The sequence below is a fragment of the Mauremys reevesii genome, linkage group 2 (genome assembly GCF_016161935.1).
Source record: "Mauremys reevesii isolate NIE-2019 linkage group 2, ASM1616193v1, whole genome shotgun sequence".
In the NCBI taxonomy this organism is placed as follows: Eukaryota; Metazoa; Chordata; order Testudines; family Geoemydidae; genus Mauremys; species Mauremys reevesii.
The window spans coordinates 267084643-267103082 of record NC_052624.1 but is presented as its reverse complement, the minus strand read 5'-3'; the positions used below and the strand labels follow the sequence as shown (position 1 = coordinate 267103082).

General features: G+C 43.0%; 1 protein-coding gene across 1 annotated transcript in view; it reads right to left on the bottom strand.

The window, feature by feature from the left end:
* NSMCE2 (NSE2 (MMS21) homolog, SMC5-SMC6 complex SUMO ligase) overlaps positions 1-18440 on the bottom strand; it is a 166632-nt gene that overhangs the window by 75261 nt on the left and 72931 nt on the right. Inside the window, exon 4 of the mRNA XM_039523537.1 lies at positions 13049-13202. Within this exon, the coding sequence (XP_039379471.1) occupies positions 13049-13202 (154 nt within the window). The remainder of the gene's footprint in view (positions 1-13048; positions 13203-18440) is intronic.

The following is an 18440-nucleotide window of genomic DNA, read 5'->3' as shown; positions in this document are numbered from 1 at the left end:
AATTCCCTCCCACCAAAAAAAAAACCAGTAATGATTTTAAGAACTTGCTTTCTGAAAATTATTCATTAGTTTGACATTTTATTATCTATTTCCATAAAAAATGCCCTTTAAAGTACCTAAATCTGGTGTAACTGAGAGCAGAATTTGGCTCTTCCAGTATATTTCAGGATATCGTGTCATCGTTGCCTCAGCAAAGTTTCTTTTGCTTTCAGCCAGCAATCATCACCCCTACCCATCTGACTGACATCAGCTGATTGTTTGTAGGCTTTCCCACAGTTAGCGAGCAAGCTATTCACTTTCCTGCTGTCAGATACCAACTGTCCAACTTAGGGTGTGCCTATGAGATACAGAGGCCAATAGGAATACTGTTAACTGGTTTTGTCAGCCTCTAGTTGACAAACTTCCCATTATAAAACCTTTGCCAGCAAAAGAAAAGAGGTTCTTAAGCTACACAGTTATTCAGTCTCAAAAAATATTCCGGGGGGTGGGGGGAATATAGTTTGGACATACCTTCAACAGATGTTAAAATGTTGAAAGTATATGTTACACATAACCTGGGCAAAGTGATATTAACTTTTAACATACACGCAATCATTTTGTTCTTGTAGCTAAAGGATAATTCTCAGAATCCAACTTTTCGAGAATCGCCAAGAAAAATACTCTTTTGTTTCACCATCTTCTGATTCATTTGACTTTGAAAGGAAAACAAACACATTTCTGTGTTTAATATTGTTGCACAAGAGAATTCACAAGAATGAAATGTGTTCAGAGTTCCTAGAAAAAAAATGTAGCAATGCAGGCTGCCAACTTGTTCAATGTCAAGCTCTAGGCAATATAGCAGGGCTAGCAGTAAATGACTCATAGTGAGTCACGCTTAAGCTATTTTTGCTTTTAAAGTACTGCCAGGCACTGAGTTAATATTCAACCCAGAGTAAATTTAGCAACGCAAGAAAACAAGTGTTTCCATGGTTGCTCCTTCACAATGTTTATGGTATATATGCAGCCATTAGGCAAAAGAATTAAGCCAAATAAATTATATGGAAAAGCTCCTCTTTCGTTTACAACTGAATTTTGAAACACTGGGTGTCATGACTCACTCAGCTACTAGTTTTTCCATCTCTAGCAAAAATGTAAAGCAATAGCCAGCATACCACTAACAGTACCTTTTACAGCACCACTAAAATACTGTTAGTATTGTATAACTACTACTTTTTTCTAGATTGCTGCTTTTCCTACATGCAATAATCAGACCTGCCTAGCTTACTGTCACACCAATGATTCTGCACCAAAAAGCAAGTGAAATTAAAAAAGAATCTATCACTTCAGACCCAGACAACTGTGTTATGTATTTACCTACAATAATACCGTCTTTTCGGTACAGAGCAAGGATTGCCAAGAACTCACTGGCTGAGACTAAATACAACAGTCACAGGTAGCATACATTCTATAGCATAAGGTTTCCCTAAGGAGGGGCTACCAGAGAGAAAGCTGAAGAGAAGATTAGGAGGCGGGCTGGTCATTTGAAAAGGAAAAGCAGCTGTAGAAAGACCAGGAAGGATGCTGATTCAGACTGGGGAGCAGGTGGGTAGAATGAGGGAAGTGGTAAAGGGAGCACGCAGGGTCTGGAAAATGTCTTCACAAACCACGGCCCAGATACTACACTTATGAAGGTGAGTAACTTCAGTAGGACTACTCACATGCATGACATTACTCAGTCAGTGTCTGCAGGATCTGAGCCCGGCTGTATGGGACTTATATGATAGAACATATCACACTAAAAGCTTGTTGGGGGGGGCGGGGGGAGGGATATCTGAGTTGCAGGGATAAGCAAGAACTGTAGTGACAGATGCTACAGAAAACAGTAAGGTAGGCAGATTGTTATTACTGTTGGGAAAGTAAACTGAGTTGCTGAACAATTACCTAGACTGTGTCTTGAAAAACCTTGTTTTGCCTTTTAATACAGTACTTTATTCATTAGACTTCAGCTACAGCAATTATTATTTGATGGGTTGAGTCTGACAAAGCAATCAGTCTGGCATTGGTCTTCCCTCAGTGAAAAGCTCCTCTTTCTGTTCCTGAATCCTGGCACACATGTGGTATGCAGACACACAGGACTTTCTTTTCCTAGTTTCTTGTTTGATTTAAATCAGTAAAAAAAAATTCACTTTGTACTGGAATTTGTCATATAGGGTCTGATCACAAGCCTACCGAAGTCAATGGAAAGACTCCCGTTGACTTCAGGGTGTTTTGGATTAGGTCCATAAAGCCTCAGATTGTGAGTTTGGGGAAGGAGGGACATATTTAATCATATATTAAGAGAAAAAAATTAGCCAAATTATATCAAAGAAAAATAACTTCACTGATCTTAGATGCATTTCACCCTTGATAAAATATTAAGTTGGAAAGAAAGCATTCTTTACTATAGTTTACTCATTTCTGACATTTTCAAGAAGGAAATGAAACCCTGAAATATTAAAAACTGCGTTAAATGGCCAATGCAAATGCAGGGTAACTATTTCTCATAAGGAATTAAAGGATGTTTATTAAGCTTACTGTGTGTTCTAAATATAGTGGGCCAGATCTTTAGCTGGTGTAAATCAGTGAAGTTCCAGTGACTTCAGTGGAACTACACCAATTTACACTAGCTGAGCATCGGGCCCAATGTGCATTGGCTGAACAGCTTGGAATTGTTCTGAAAGATACACTGTGGTCTATAAGGAAGATACTATGTTTAATGTACTGTAAGCATATACATATTTTCCTTTCAGTAAACTCAGTTTCTGTGAAATTGCCACAGGGAGTGCTGCTGACACATGCCGATGGATCATCGTTTGCTCTGCTTGGCCTTAGATTTACTTCCTCATTCTGTCTGATAAAACCTGGGTCTTGATGCTCAACCCAAATGCTTGGCTGCAGTGGAGCTCCTGCATCTTCTTCACACTCCCTTGCCAGATGGGGAGCATGAAGCCCCAAAACATAAGGTGTCAAAGTGATCACACAGCCATAAGAGGGGTAAAAAGAAAGCCAAGACCCCTTCCGGGAAGAGAGGCATCTCTCCCAGCAGCTAAATAAATAAAATAAATAATAAACGTTAATTAACCTTACAGCTGCATGGATGTTTTCTGGATTTTCCACCATCGTCATCAATTTCTTTAGTTCCTTATCTGAACTGCAAAGAAGTGCACCTCTAAACTGAGTAAAACATGACTGAGGTTTTGTGTCGCTGTTCTTCTTTGGCCCAACCTCTCTCCCCCTTTGCTATCATCAAGGCTCCCATTTCTCCTTCTCTCTGCCTTTGAGAATGGAATACAAAATTATACTGATTAGGCAGAAAGGGCCAAAATATTTTCATCAACCCCTTTGAATTTAATCAAAAGGAAAATGTTTAATTCTCCAGAAGGAGAGTAAAAAAAACCCCAAATACCTCAAGAGTGAACAGAAAATCTTTTTGATGTAGTTTGTCATGCTTTTGAGGACCAGAAATCACATGTTCCTTGTGCTTTATGTGAAACATGATATTACCCCAATGGTCAGTCTTTGCAATGTCCTAAAGTTTTCAGAAATTTAGATGTAAACTGCAGTGATCATTTATATGTATATTACTTATCTGAAATTTATAAGAAATTATGTAATTTTTGTAATTCTATGAGTTGCTTACATGGATTACTGTATCCTCAAGAAAGATGGGAACAGATTGAAATGATGAGCAAAAATATTGTTTAATGCGAGGGGTGAGCAAACTATGGGCCGCGGGCCGCATTCAGCACGCCAGCCGTTTTAAGCCAGCCCTCAAGCTCCTGCTGGGAAGCGGGGTCTGGGGCTTGCCCCACTCCGGTGCTCCAACCGAGGAGCAAGGTCGGGGGCCGCTCCATGCAGCTCCCGGGAGCCGCGGCATGGCCCCCCTCCGGCTACTATGCACTCCTATGGCCCCGCTCCAATGGCCCCCTCTGGAGCTCCAATGTGAGCTGCAGGGGCGGTGCCTGTGGATGGGGCAGCGTGTAGAGCCACTTAGCCGTACCTCCATGTAGGAACTGGAGAAGGGACATGCTGCTGCTTCCAGGAGCGGATTGAGGTAAGTGCCGCCTGGAGCCTGCACCCCTGAGCCTCTCCCCACGCTCCAACTCCCTGTCCCAGCCCTGATCCCCCTCCCACTCTCTGAACCCCTCGATCCCAGCCCGGAGCACCCTCCTGCACTCCAAACCCCTCATCCCCAGCCCCAGCACAGAGCCCGCACCCCTTCCCACACCCCAACCCCCTGCCCTGATCCCCCTCCCGCCCTCCAAACCCCTCAGTCCCAGCCCAGAGCACCCTCCTACACCCCAAACTTCTCATCCCCAGCCCCACCCCAGAGCCCACACCCCCAGCTGGAGCCTTCCCCTACACCCCACTCCCATGCCCCAGCCCAGAGCACCCTCCTACACCCTGAACTCATTTCTGTCCCCACCCCGGAGCCTGCACCCCCAACCAGAGCCCACAACCCCTATTTTGGGAGCATTCATGCCCTGTCATACATTTTCTAATTCCCAGTTGTGGCCCTTGGGCCAAAAAGTTTTGCGTTGTATAAGTAGGGGCTTTGGGTTGCATAAGTAGGGGCATTTCCAGCAGATCGAGGGATGTGATCATTCCCCTCTACTCAGCACTGGTGAGGCCTCATTTGGAGTAATGTGTCCAGTTTTGGGCCCCACACTACAAGAAGGATGTGGATAAATTGGAGAGAGTCCAGCGGAGGGCAACAAAAATGATTAGGGGGCTGGAGCACATGACTTATGAGGAGAGGCTGAGGGAACTGGGATTGTTTAGTCTGCAGAAGAGAAGAATGAGGGGGGGATTTGATAGCTGCTTTCAACTACTTGAAAGGGGGTTCCAAAGAGGATGGATCTAGACTGTTCTCAGTGGTAGAAGATGACAGAACAAGGAGTAATGGTCTCAAGTTGCAGAGGGGGAGGTTTAGGTTGGACATTAGGAAAAACTTTTTCACTAGTAAGGTGGTGAAGCACTAGAATGGGTTACCTAGGGAGGTAGTGGAATCTCCTTCCTTAGAGGTTTTTAAGGTCAGGCTTGACAAAGCCCTGGCTGGGATGATTTAGTTGGGTTTGGTCCTGCTTTGAGCAGGGGGCTGGACTAGATGACCTCCTGAGGTCCCTTCCAACCCTGAGATTCTATGATTCTATGATGATTCTAAGTTTGCCCACCCCTGGTTTAATGCCACGATGGCCACCAGCAGTTACCTAACTTCTAAAGAAAAGCTAAGGCCAACAAAGGACAGAAAAGCTTCCAAGAACTTCATAAATAAGACATTTTTACTGTACATTTAAGGCTGAATCATTTATTCTCAGTACAAAACACCTACTCACTCAAATGCTTTTTTTGCTCTTCATATGTATTCAGTGCTGGTATGACAATCCTGAGACTGAAGTTTTCTGTTAATTCACCAAGTATGTAGAGTACGGGTAAACTCACTGAAAGCTTTCCTGAGATATCCTGCCAATGTCCTTCAGCTGTGACCTGGAAGGACCACCTCAGAGGGTGGCAGGAGAGTTCAGAGTCCATAGTTCATTCTGTCTTTGGCCTTTCAGCTGAGATTGCCAACTATGATGATAATTTTGTGATTCAGGCATCTTAGATACCTCCATGGCCCCCGTTACTGTAGTATCTGAGCATCTCATAATCTTTAATGTATTTACCCTAACAACAACCCTGTGAGGTAAGAAGTACTATTATCCCTATTTTACAGATGGGGAACTGAGGCACTGAAAGACTAAATGACTTACCCAAAGTCATACAGGAGGTCTGTGGCAGAGCAAACAATTGAACCTGGGTGTCTGAGGTCCCAGGCTAGCTCTCTAACCACTACACCATTCTCTCTCTCTTTGATATATTATGATGACCTGCCACTAGGAATTTTAGTGAGACCAAAAACTCAGGTCACATTCAGCACTGACTGTCATAGCAGTATCCCTTCTAAGTCCATTTTCAATCACTCATAACTGTCACCTTTTGAGCTGAAACTTCCCATAATTGGTCTCTGTGTAATTAATTAAAATACTTTCCCCATTATAAGAATAAACATTTAAAAAAAAAATTCAACCTTCTTTTTGAACCACTTGAATGCCACGATGGTTGAGACTAAAAAGAAGAGAAATAAGCACAGGTCCAGAAGTTAAAAACTGCCAAACTGCAATCCCAGGTCTGCCAGTGAGTTCTTGTATGGCTTTGGGCAAGCAGCTTCACCCATGTGCTTCAAGTCTCTCATTGGCTAAATTGAGATAATAATAGTTATCTACCTACCCCACTAGAGTGTTGTGAGGATTATTTAGGCAATACTTGTCAATCTGCAGTATATTATGTTAGTGCTTTTTTCCTTATCAGATCAGCGGCAAATCCATTTACTTCCTGTTTTATTAATCTAAAGGGAGTTCCTTACATAGCATTATTTTACTATCCAAAATTGAATTTAAAAGAAAAAAATTTTAAATTACAAATCCTGATAAATGCATGATTTGGAAATAAGAACATCAGATGACTTTATTCCTTGGCATCTTTATTTGAACAGCTACAATTAAAACTGTATCTTTTGAAAATGCCTCTTTGTTTATATTGGTCATGAATCTATCTTAGCAAAATGTCAACTCTGATATCAACTCTTTCCTTCCAAAGCTTCCGAAGCAGATTTCTGCCTGTGGAGAGGGCAGGGAGGTTCATTACAAATGCTATGTTGCTACATTCCAAACTATATCCCATTGCTTATTTTGCTAGGAGAAAAGAATGCCAAAACCAATAGTGCATCTAAAAATGATTTGTTACCCTATCAACAACATTTTATCTCTCCCATCCTTCCAAATGCACTCCTTAAATTGGCTGGCAGCTCCAGCAGTATTTTGTCATTCACTACAGTCTTAATGTTTTCTACAAAATGAGTACAGAAGTTTTGTTTTTGTTTTTTGCGTGTGTGAAATGTAGTGACTAGAATTCCAAAGTGCACGCTACCAGCTACTATAAAATACCTATGAAACTTGGCATCTTATGAACAGTAAATGGGACACTAAATAACCTTAGATTGATAAACGTTAATAACATGAGTAACATAGGTCACAGAGGTAGAGATTATACCTCCTGATTAGCCCTTCTAGGAACTATCAGAATTAAACTAACACTCTCAATTAAATAAGGTCTTCTGTTTTATCTTCCTTAAAGGAAGGTAAAATCTCATATAGCATTCCAGAGGGTGCCTTTGATATACACTGGCAACAAATTAAAAGGCTTTTTTAGTGAAATATTATACAGTAGTTGAGATTTTAAGAACATACAAGAGACACAAAATGCAAAGTTATGATTCCAAAGTAACCATGACATAGCCTCCTTGGGCTCAATCCTGCTGAGCTCTCATCACAAACAAGCAAAACATTTAAGCACATGCGTAGTCCCATTTATTTCAAGGTGTCTACTCATGTGCTTAAAGTTAAGCATGTGCTTAAGCATTTCACTGAATCAGGGACAGATCACTCACTCAGCACGTTGAAGAACTGAGACCCTTATGCATTATAGTGGGAGTGTCAGCCATATCTATAGTTAAGGCTGTAGAGCAGTTTCCTTTCTAACCCCATTTGCAGTCATTTAGAACCTCCTGAAATTTCCACACTTTAATTAGTACATTTTCCAAAATTCATCTGTGTCCAAAAGTGACTTCTTTTAAACATTTGAACACTGACAGCTCAGCCATTTTTGAGAGCGGGGGGGGGGAGTAAAAAAATGTAATTTTGCCATAATAAAAGAAATATTTGCACTTCTTAAACTGCTCAACAACCTAAGCAGCTAAGAATAGAAAGATGAAATAGTCTTCAGTGATGGAAGTGCTTAGCAGTGCTCCAGTTACAATTGGTTTGGATTTAACTTCAGGTGCATTTTTCAAAAATGCCTAAGAGACTTTGTCTCTCTTAAGAATCTAAGTCAATTTTGAAAATGGGACTTAGGTGTCTTTGCAAATCACTTCTCATGCATGTGCAGTATATTTTGCACAGTGTTTTTCATTAAGCTTATGCAACGTGCAGCTAAGGAATGCATCGTCCACCTGTTCATCATGCCTAACTTAGCTGCACAGTGCTGAACAAGGGGTTGAGGGAGAATACCTACAGTCTGTAAGATATGCAGGAAGGAACCCTGCTCTGAGGCACCATATCACCTCTGCTGCTGTGCAGGGTGTATTATGTTTTACCCATCTGACCAGCTCCAAAGGTTCACAGGAGAGGGTCTCTTTCTTGCAGAATTTTCTGAAGTGCATAGTACATTGTGGTCCAGGGATGCCTAGCCAAATAGTTTTGGAATTTTTGAAAACCCAACAGAAATTATCTCCTTTTTATGCTTTTCTTGCTTTCTTTTTTATAATCCAGGTAATTCCATACCAAAAGCTGTATTGAAAGTGCTGAACAAGTTGCATGGCTAAGGAATCAGCAGTGAAACTGCAGTTCAGGATGCATGCACAACCATAACACTACCCTTTTGCAAATGTAAAGTCATTTGTAGTAAGTTATATTACAAGTATATGTTGAAGAATACTTACACAACATACTACAGATTGAGTATCAGATCATACCTTAGAACAAGAGAGAATTCACCAAATCTTCTAATTTGTAGCTAAATTAACATAAGAACATAAGAGCATAAGATCAGCCATACTGGGTCAGACCAAAGGTCCATCTAGCCCAATATCCTGTCTTCCGACAGTGGCCAATGTGAGGTGCCCCAGAGGGAATGAACCATTCCCCATTGCTCATTCCCAGCTTCTGGCAAACAGAGGCTAGGGACACCATTCCTCCCATCCTGGCTAATAGCCACTGATGGACCTATCCTCCATGAATTTATCTAGTTCTTTTTTGAACCCTGTTATAGTCTTGGCCTTCACAATATCCTCTGGCAAAGAGCTCCACAGGTTGACTGTGCGTTGTGTGAAGAAATACTTCCTTCTGTTTGTTTTAAACCTGCTGCCTATTAATTTCATTTGGTGAATCCTAGTTCTTGTGTTATGAGGAGTAAATAACACTTTCTTATTTACTTTCTCCACACCAGTCATGATTTTATAGACCTTTATCATATCCTCCCTTATTTGTCTCTTTTCCAAGCTGAAAAGTCCCAGTCTTATTAATCTCTCCTCATGTGGCAGCAGTTCCATATTCCTAATCATTTTTGTTGCCCTTTTCTGAACTTTTTCCAATTCCAATACATCTTTTTTGAGATGGGGCAACCACATCTGCATGCAGTATTCAAGATGTGGGCATACCATGGATTTATATAGAGGCAATATGATATTTTCTGTCTTACTATGTATCCCTTTCTTAGTGGAGCCAAATTTTTTGACTCCTGCTGCACACTGAGTGGATGTTTTCAGAGAACTATCCTCAATGACTCAAAGATCTTTCTTGAATGGTAACAGCTAATTTAGACCCAATCATTTTATATGTATAGTTGGCATTATGTTTTCCAATGTGCATTACTTTGCATTTATCAACACTGAATTTCATCTGCCATTGCCCAGTCACCCAGTTTTGAGGGATCCTTTTGTAGCTCTTCGCAGTCTGCCTGGGACCTAACTATCTTGAGTAGTTTTGTATCATCTGGAAATCTTGCCACCTCCTTTTTCCAGATCATTTATGAATATGTTGAATAGGACTGGCCCCTGTACAGACCCTTGGCGGGGGGAAACCACCATTTACCTCACTCCGTTCTGAAAACTGACTATTTATTCTTACCCTGTTTCCTATCTTTCAACCAGTTACCAATCTATGAGAGGACCTTCCCTCTTATCCCATTACAGCTTACTTTGCTTAAGAGACTTTGGTGAGGAACCTTGTCAAGGCGTTTCTGAAAATCTAAGTACACTATATACACTGGACCCCCCTTGTCCACATGCTTGTTGACCCCCTCAAAGAATTCTAACAATACTTAATATGTTCACAGTGCTCAATGGGCCTGATGTAACGTCCTAGTGAAATCAATGGGAGTGTTGCCACTTACTTCAGTGATTTTTTAATTAGGCCCCAAATCAGCAGCAGAGCTGGGATTATATAGCCCACTTCCACCTTAATTGAATTGGCTCGTTAGCACTGACCCCCCCCCCCCCCCACTTGGTAAGGCAACTCTCATCTTTTCATATGCTGTATATTTATACCTCTCTACTGCACTCCATGCATCTGATGAAGTGGGTTTTAGCCCATGAAAGCTTATGCCCAAATAAATTTGTTAGTCTCTAAGGTGCCACAAGGACTCCTCGTTGTTTTTTCAGAATTTCTTGACTCCCATGCATGTGCTCATTCCTTCTCTAGACACACTGGCTTAGGTACCAATGCACAGGTACCTGCACTTAGGTAGATTCTGATACTATTCTATAGGTATTCAATCTTATGTCTTAGCATACTATTAATATTTACTGATTATAGTCCAGTCGTGCCCAGAGGCCCTATCAGGATCAAGGCCTAATTGTGCTAGGTGCTGTACAAACACATAGGCAAACAAACAGTCTCTGCCTCAAAGAGCTTACTTACACTTTTAGCTTCTGAGCCTACAAAAATCTAGACATGTGCATAACTTTAAGCACATGAGTAGTCTCAATGAGTTCAACTCATGTGCTTGCAGACTCAGGTTTTTTTTGGAGGGGGGTTAAGATAAGTGACATGTGAGGCTAACAAACAATAGAAGACAAGGAGGGGGAAGGACAAGGGTATCAGGAATAAGATTGCATGGCTACACAATTAGCTAGTGCACAGTTTGATGGTTCCAAATCATTATTAAATTCTATATATCAATTGAATATGAACAATCCCTGGTAGCTCTCTACCTAACCATTATCATTTGGCAACGTCCTGTAGGCTTCATGGTAAAACTGGTTCTAAAGGAGACACTGAAACAAGAAGGAATATTGGCTTTACAGTTCATTTCAGGGAGGGTGTTCATGAATAAGAGATGGCATGGATATATGCATGGTATGGACAAGTGCACAAGGCAGCAGAGTTGTGGTTGCTTTGTGGAGTATAACTTGCATTTCCCAACTCTGATACACTTATATTCTCAGCCATAAAGAGATGTTTTCCTTTTGATAACAGAGAGAGAGAGAGCAAGCAAGAGAGAGGTTCCAGTGTGTTTATTTTGATGTAGGATCATTAGAGTGTACTCAAGCTTGCTTGTAAAGTTCATCTAACGTTTTTCCATTCAACTTTTAGGATTATTCTAAGCATCGTGATAGGCTCAAACGTGATGGAACACCAGATCAAAAACAACATGTGTGTGACTGCTCCCAAACTGGCACAACTGATCAATAGTCCATGTACAGATCATACTGGTCCATCCAACATCACCTTCCGCATTCTGCTGGCACCCTCTCAATTTGTCTTCAGGGAACAACCAAAACAAAAATCCTAATGGCTATTAAGAGAAATATCAGCTGGGTTTCAGGCATCAGCAACAATAAAATAATCCCCTCCTATAAAAAAAACCCCAGTCATTCCTATTATGCTTGATTAATTTGGGTGATGTTTAATAATTTTACTGGTTCATACTTGGTCACTTGGCCATAGATAAAATATATTTAGGGCAGGCAATCTACAGCCAATTACCGGGTAGGAAACAAATCCAGTTTCTATTATCAAGCTCTTAGTTTCTGAATTACAAACACCTGGAAATCTGGAATTAACGACACAGTGGCGGGGCAGCAATAGTTTTCTGACTGTGCAGGAACTGAAGGTTACACTGGTTGTGGTCTGCATCTTGCTATATTCAGTACCAAGAACACAGTTAGGCTGATAGACCAATGACCATTCTGAAGCTCAATATCCTGTAAGCCATAAGGATGGGAAACAAATGCCACACACCACTGGAGAACTTGGGTTCTCAATTTTCAAATGATGCACAGCATTCATCGCTACTGACAAATCTTGAGGGATCAGACCTAAAATTCAGTATCATCATCCTCTCACTCCATGAGTCTTTCTGGGGGACTGATCCAAAGCCCACAGAAGTCAATACGAGAGTCTTTCCACTGATTTCAGCGGGCTTTGGATCAGCGACCAAGATTGTAAGTAAAAAAACCACTGCTTTATGAAAGCACCCAGCATTTCAGCTTCCAATTGTGTAAATCATTAATCTATGATTCCCGCAATACATGAGCTATCAGTTTATGTTGAAATCCAAGTGTGTGTGTGTTGTGGGAGAATGACACAGGGACAGAGGTCAAGGGATGGAAAGCAGAACAATGGGATTCTAAAGAGTAATCATGATTGGACAGGGTGAGAACAATACATATGATTTTAGGACCCATGAATTTTCCCAGCATGGCTGCTCAGAATGATTTTTTAATAGCTATTACAGTCACTGTGCAATAAAAAAACCAAACACACAATTTTGTTGTCTTGTATAAACATTAGAACTGCTAACTTCCTAATTTCTCTGACAGCTTGAGCACAATAACTTACAATTTTACCACTTGGTGAATCAATATGAATTAAGCCAGACAGATTTTAATAAGCTACACAGTGCGTGTGTAGAAGCAGTAAACCTGAGAACACATACAGTAAGCATTTTCCAGCAATATAGTTCTACGATTAAAGCAAAGGTCTCTTTAGGGTTGCAACATATCCTAAGTTGTGAAATCGGGGCAATTTGTTAAAACGACAAATGAAAACAGCTTACCTAGGATCTCCTTTTTGGGAGATCCTACCACTTAAGAGAAAAGAGTATCTTTAAAAGAAAAAGACAAAAAAAAACACCTTCAAACCAAAAAAAGGGATGTGAAAGAAGCTTTACATTGCATATGTATGCAAATAAGACAAGCACTATGACAGATGAAATAAAATCATAAGGTTGTTACTTACTGTGCTGTTTACTTAACTATGTAAATGATACATTTAAATAAGTCCTGTATGAGGAATACATGTAAATGTTTGAGCTCTGTTTGTCTGGTTTGTATTTTAAAACATTTTAGTAATAAACCAACATAGGCTATACATATATAGAACCATATTGTATTTCCAGGAAACCATTATTTTAAAAAATGAAGACTTACACTGTTTTCTCATTCTTTTAAGCTGTTCCATAAAATGTATATATTTTTCATTTCTTTGCAAATCTGAGTCATCGTTTTTGCTTTCCAATGCGGTGAATTTTTTTTTTACTAAATCTTTTAGATCTGGTATATTTTCTGGTTTGTCTCGTTTTATCTGAAAAGAAAAATAAATATAACTTTGTTACTCACTATAACATAGTTCCCCAACCCAAAGCAAAGAGAGTAGGTGCAATAATATGAATTTAACGAGATCTTCTCCAGTCTCCCATTAAACCAAAGGCTATAACAATCTGGAACCATAACCCCATGGCAATTATTTATATATCCAATGGTCACCATTAAAATCTAGACAATTAATGCACAGAGACATTTAGCTGTGCTGTTGTACAGACAGTATTCCCCCTACTCAGAATAGAGAAAACTCCATATCTCATACTAAACAACTCTAAGTGTAAAGTTTTTTAATGGCACCCAGGATAATGTTGCGTGCATACACACCTTACTACTATTACGATCTAGCTCTTATACAGCATTTTACAAATGAGGAAAGTACCATTATCACCACTTTACAGATTGGGAATCTGAGAAACAGAGGTGAAGGGACTTCCCCAAAGTCTCTGAGTAAGCCAAAATCAGAAATATAACCCAGGTCTCCTGAGCCCCAATCCAGTATTCTATCCAGTAGGCCAGACTTAAGATATGTGAAATTCACCAAAGAATAAGTCCCTGCCCCCAAAGAGCTGGCTGGAAAATTTCCCAAACAATTAAATTTCTACAAAAAATGAAGATGAAATTTCATGAAAATTTTTGCATGTTTTCCTAGCATTTTCCAACCAGCTCTACTGAGGAGCTTGCAATCATGAATGGGCATAGTACCAAACAAAATAATACAAAAAGCTAATATATAAGGAAACACAGCTTCTTATTTATTTGCATAGCATCAACAGTGAACAATGTGCTTTGCAGGCTGGCAAAGAGTTGTGATCCTTACCCTTCAGAGTATTTGCAAGTGGGCATGATGAAAGAAGAGAATTTTGGAGGCTGCAAGTGAGGGCACTCACTGTATGAGGAGTGAGAGGCACACTGTCCCAACCATAGGAAAAGCATTTTGAGAATCCAAAAAAAAGAGACTTAGATTTTTTTTCTTTCATTTTTTAACACTGTGCCATGTGATTATTGCCCCAGCCAATCACAAACAGGTATAGACAGACCAAAAGGTTGCATATCTAAAAGTGGAAGGGAGACGCACAACATTTCACTTGAGCCAACCTTACTCTACCTCCCATGCTAGACCAACCAGTCCAAAACAAACCCCATGAATGCAGCAGGGCTGCAAAAGAGAAAACAGAGGCCTGTCAAGGAAGGTTACTGGGTGCATCAGCCAGGTTAAGCCATTACATCATATCCCCTACTGGTTCCAAGAGGTACAAAGTGGCTAGAGACCCCCGGTGTAATTAGGGTTCCCAACTTTCTAACTGCACAAAATCGAACACCCTTGCCCTGCAACCTGCCCCATCCCTTCCCCAAGGCCCCGGCCCTTCTCTGAGGCCCTGCCGCTCACTCACTCCAGCCCCCTTCCCTCCCTTGCTTGCTCTCCCCCACCCTCACTCACTTTCACTGGGCTGGGGCTGGGAGTTAGGATGCAGGAGAGGGTGAGGGCTCCAGCTGGGGGTGCGGGCTCTGGGGAGGGGCCAAAAATGAGGGGTTCAGGGTGTGGGCTGGGGGAGGGGATTAGGGTGCAGGCTCTGACTGGGCAGTGCTTATCTCAGGCGGCTCCCAATCGGTGGTGCAGTGGGGCTAAGGCAGGCTTCTTGCCTGCCCTGGCTCCGTGCAGCTCCCAGAAGCGGCCGCCATGTCCAGCCCCTGGGTAGAGGCACGGCCAGGCGGCTCTGCGTGGTGTGCACTGCCCGTGCTTGGAGGCACCGCCCTCGCATCTCCCATTGGCCAGGGTTCCTGGCCAATGGGAGATGCGGAGGCAGCACTTGCGGCGGGGGCAGCATGCAGAGCTTCCCTAATTGCACCTGTGCCTAGGGAACACAGGAACATGCCGGTCACTTCTGGGAGCTGCGCGGAGCCAGGACAGGCAGGGAGCCTGCCTTAGCCCCACTGCGCTGCTGACTGGACTTTTAACAGCCCGGTCGGCAGAGGGTCCCTTTTCGAAAGGGCGTTCCAGTAAAAAAACAGACACCTGGCATCCCCAGGTGTAATACTCAATTTTGAGAGCTGAAGAAGCCATGGCTGTGCAGCAGCAGACTCTTGTGTGGAAGTGGGTTGTGTGAGAATACTTAAAAGGCTACACAGCCCCAGAGAAACTCGGCTGTCCATGAAGGCAGGGCAATTTCATCCACTGAAATAGCAGGTCTGTCAAGGGCGAAGCTAGTTTGGCAGAGAGAGCGCAGGGAGGTGCAGGTTGCCTTTCATGACAATGGGCCAGGCAGAGAAATAGTAGAAAACCATGTAGTCTTAAAGCCAGAAAATACTCGCTGCAAGAAAGGCATGACAATAGTTGTACTTGGTGGCCAGCCACAATTACTACCCAGGGTATGTCTACACAGGGATAAAAACCCCACGACTGGCCCAGGTCAGGTGACTCAGGTTTGTGAGGCTCGGGCTCTGGGGCTGAAAAACTGCTGTGCAGCCATTCGGGCTCCGGCTGGGGCCTGAGCTCTGGATCCCTGCAGGGGTGGAGGGTCTCAGAGTTCAGGCTCCAGCCCAAGCCCGAATGTCCACATTGCAACTTTTAGACCCGCAGCCCTAGTCCCACAAACCCAAGACAGCTGACCCAGGCCAGACGCAGCCATGCTGCAGGCCTTTTATCCCTGTGTAGACATATCCCAAGAGAACACAGTGACCACACCCACAGGCAGGACACAGCCTGTGGGATATGAAGGCTGGAAAAACCAACAGCAGACCAATGGTCAGCAGCAGGGGCTCACAGAGAGCTACAGAACAGCCAAGCAGCAGGTGACTGTGCTCCTAGCACCTGCCCTTTGAGGCAAAGGAGCCAACCAGAAATAGCCATCCCATGCCCAGGGAAAGCAGTGCTAATCGGCAGTATGCAAGTGCTGCATTAGCGGACAAATTTAGGACTCAGCACGGCACATTGCTCCAGGAGAGGCTCTGTCACAACAGAAAGCATCATTGTTCTGCACTCAGTTGCAAAAATCATGGCCTTCAGAAACTGTAAGCACAAGAAAACAGTTACCAACTTGAAACACGCGTAAAAACCAGCACAATAGAACACACTATTCAGACAGTGTATGCTTCACACATACACCTCTCTACAGCAACTTCACCAGACAGCTATCACAGTCATTGCTTGATATGTAACTAATGGATGTGTGCCTGCACCCCTGAGTCATATCCTAAGAGCAGTCAATCACTAGGACCCACACCCTAGCAATAACGATAGCACATTGACTAAATAATTTATGTAACAGCAGCTGCTTCTGCCGATACAGTCATGCAGACCACAAGCCGTGCCCACATGTGTGATCCCGAAGTTGCTTTGGCTCATGCAAGGAGCAAAGAATAAAGCTTCAGACAGCTATGTGCCACAGAGACAATGCCAGCCACTCTACCCAAGCACTTGTCCCTCTCTACAGATCATCCCACAAGTGAACAGGAGCTCACCACGCACACTGATGCAGTTATCACAGAAAAAAAGAGTCAGAGGTAAGGCACCAAGGACCATGCTGTTCACTTTCTGATCTGCTTGTGACTCATGTGAGTCGATAGCACAGCTCTATGCTCAGGGCACCATCAGCCTATTGTCCTTAAACAATACACCAGAACGCTAAGTGAGATGTGTGGCACGGTCAAATGCAGTCGTGATAGTATAACAGTACCTATCTCACCTCTCCCACCCACAACTTCCAGCACTGGAAGCACTTCAGACATGGCATTCAACAACGGCATGACATTCATGTAAGCAAGAAAACCACAGAAACTAAGGGCCAGAACGTGCATCATTACATTACCAAGGACTGGTGTATGTTCTAAGAGATTGCATTAAGATGATCTCCAGCAAGCATGGACCTTACAGCTGACAGAGGTAAATGATCACAGAATTAGCATGTATACAACACAGGAGCTGCAGAAGGTCCCTAAAAGTGTGGGGGAGGGGCAGGCACTCAAACTGTGGCCCCGCCCCCTGCTGCCCCTTCTTCCTGAACCCCTGCCCTTACACCCCCCCAACACCTCGCCCCCTTCTCACTCCTCTCCGCCTCCCCCCATCGTTCGGCCTTACAGCTGGTAAAAAGTGGGAGGTCATAGCCTCCTGGCCCCCCTGATACAACACCTTTATCATCTGTATCAAGCAAAGGACAATAGCTTAGTTCCCTCACCTGGTGACATAGCAAAACCACATTCCGGTAAATCTAGCAAACCAGCAAGAACTAAGCAACTACTTTCTAAAGAGAATGTGAGCAATTCTAGAGATCTTCAAAAGCAACAATATAATTCCACTCACAAGAGCCATTTCATGAGTGAGATACATTAATTGGTGCTGTGGGCTGAAATCACCTCACTAGCAGGACATCTATGGTTGGGAAACGACAGGTGCTCAGATAACACGCATAATATATAAACCTAGTGTCTGGAGCTTTGCCTGCAGCAGAACCCCTCTCCTGGCAACTTAATGAGCACAGCTGGCCCTGACAGAAGCTGTCTGATTGGCCGCACCACCTAACTGGCTGAAGGAGTCAGCAGGCTGATACTTCAGCTCAATAGCAACAGCAATCCAGTTGTTGCTCAATGCATTTCTAGCCTGCTGCTGTGCCTGGTCCTATGCCTGCATCTAGCTTCCAGCTTCTTCCTGATTTATGACTCCTGGCTCAGACCCTCGGATCCGCCTTCTGACTGTAACTCCAGTTAACTCTTTGGCTTAGGCTTTGGTTTCTGACACCCAGCTCTAGCCCTCTGCTACACCTTCTGGCTGTGACTCCGGTCACACCTTCAGCTTAGGCTTTGGAGTCTGACAATCCTGACTTTGCTCTTGGACTTCCCTCATGTGGATTCAGCTCTAACTGGTAGGATGGACTGTCATAGGTCTCACCCCCACTTAAAGCTGTTGGGTTCCAATATGGGGACCTGCATGAATTAATCTCTAAACTAAAAATCCTAGTTTAGATCTAGTAAAAGCTGCCACCACCCAATCAGGAACGTGGATTGGGACACAGTCCTTCCCCAAAATCCTTGGGGATCCCAAGAGCCCCAAATCCATGGAGTTCTTACACCCAGGGGAAATAAACCATTCCCCCTGCTTCCTCCCCCCTCCCTTTTCCTTGGAGAGATACCGGGATTTAACTACAGAGGGATGCCTCCCCCTCCCCCTTCCCTGAGAATCCACTCAAGGAAGGATCAACCAAGTCCTTAATAGAAAAGAAAAGAA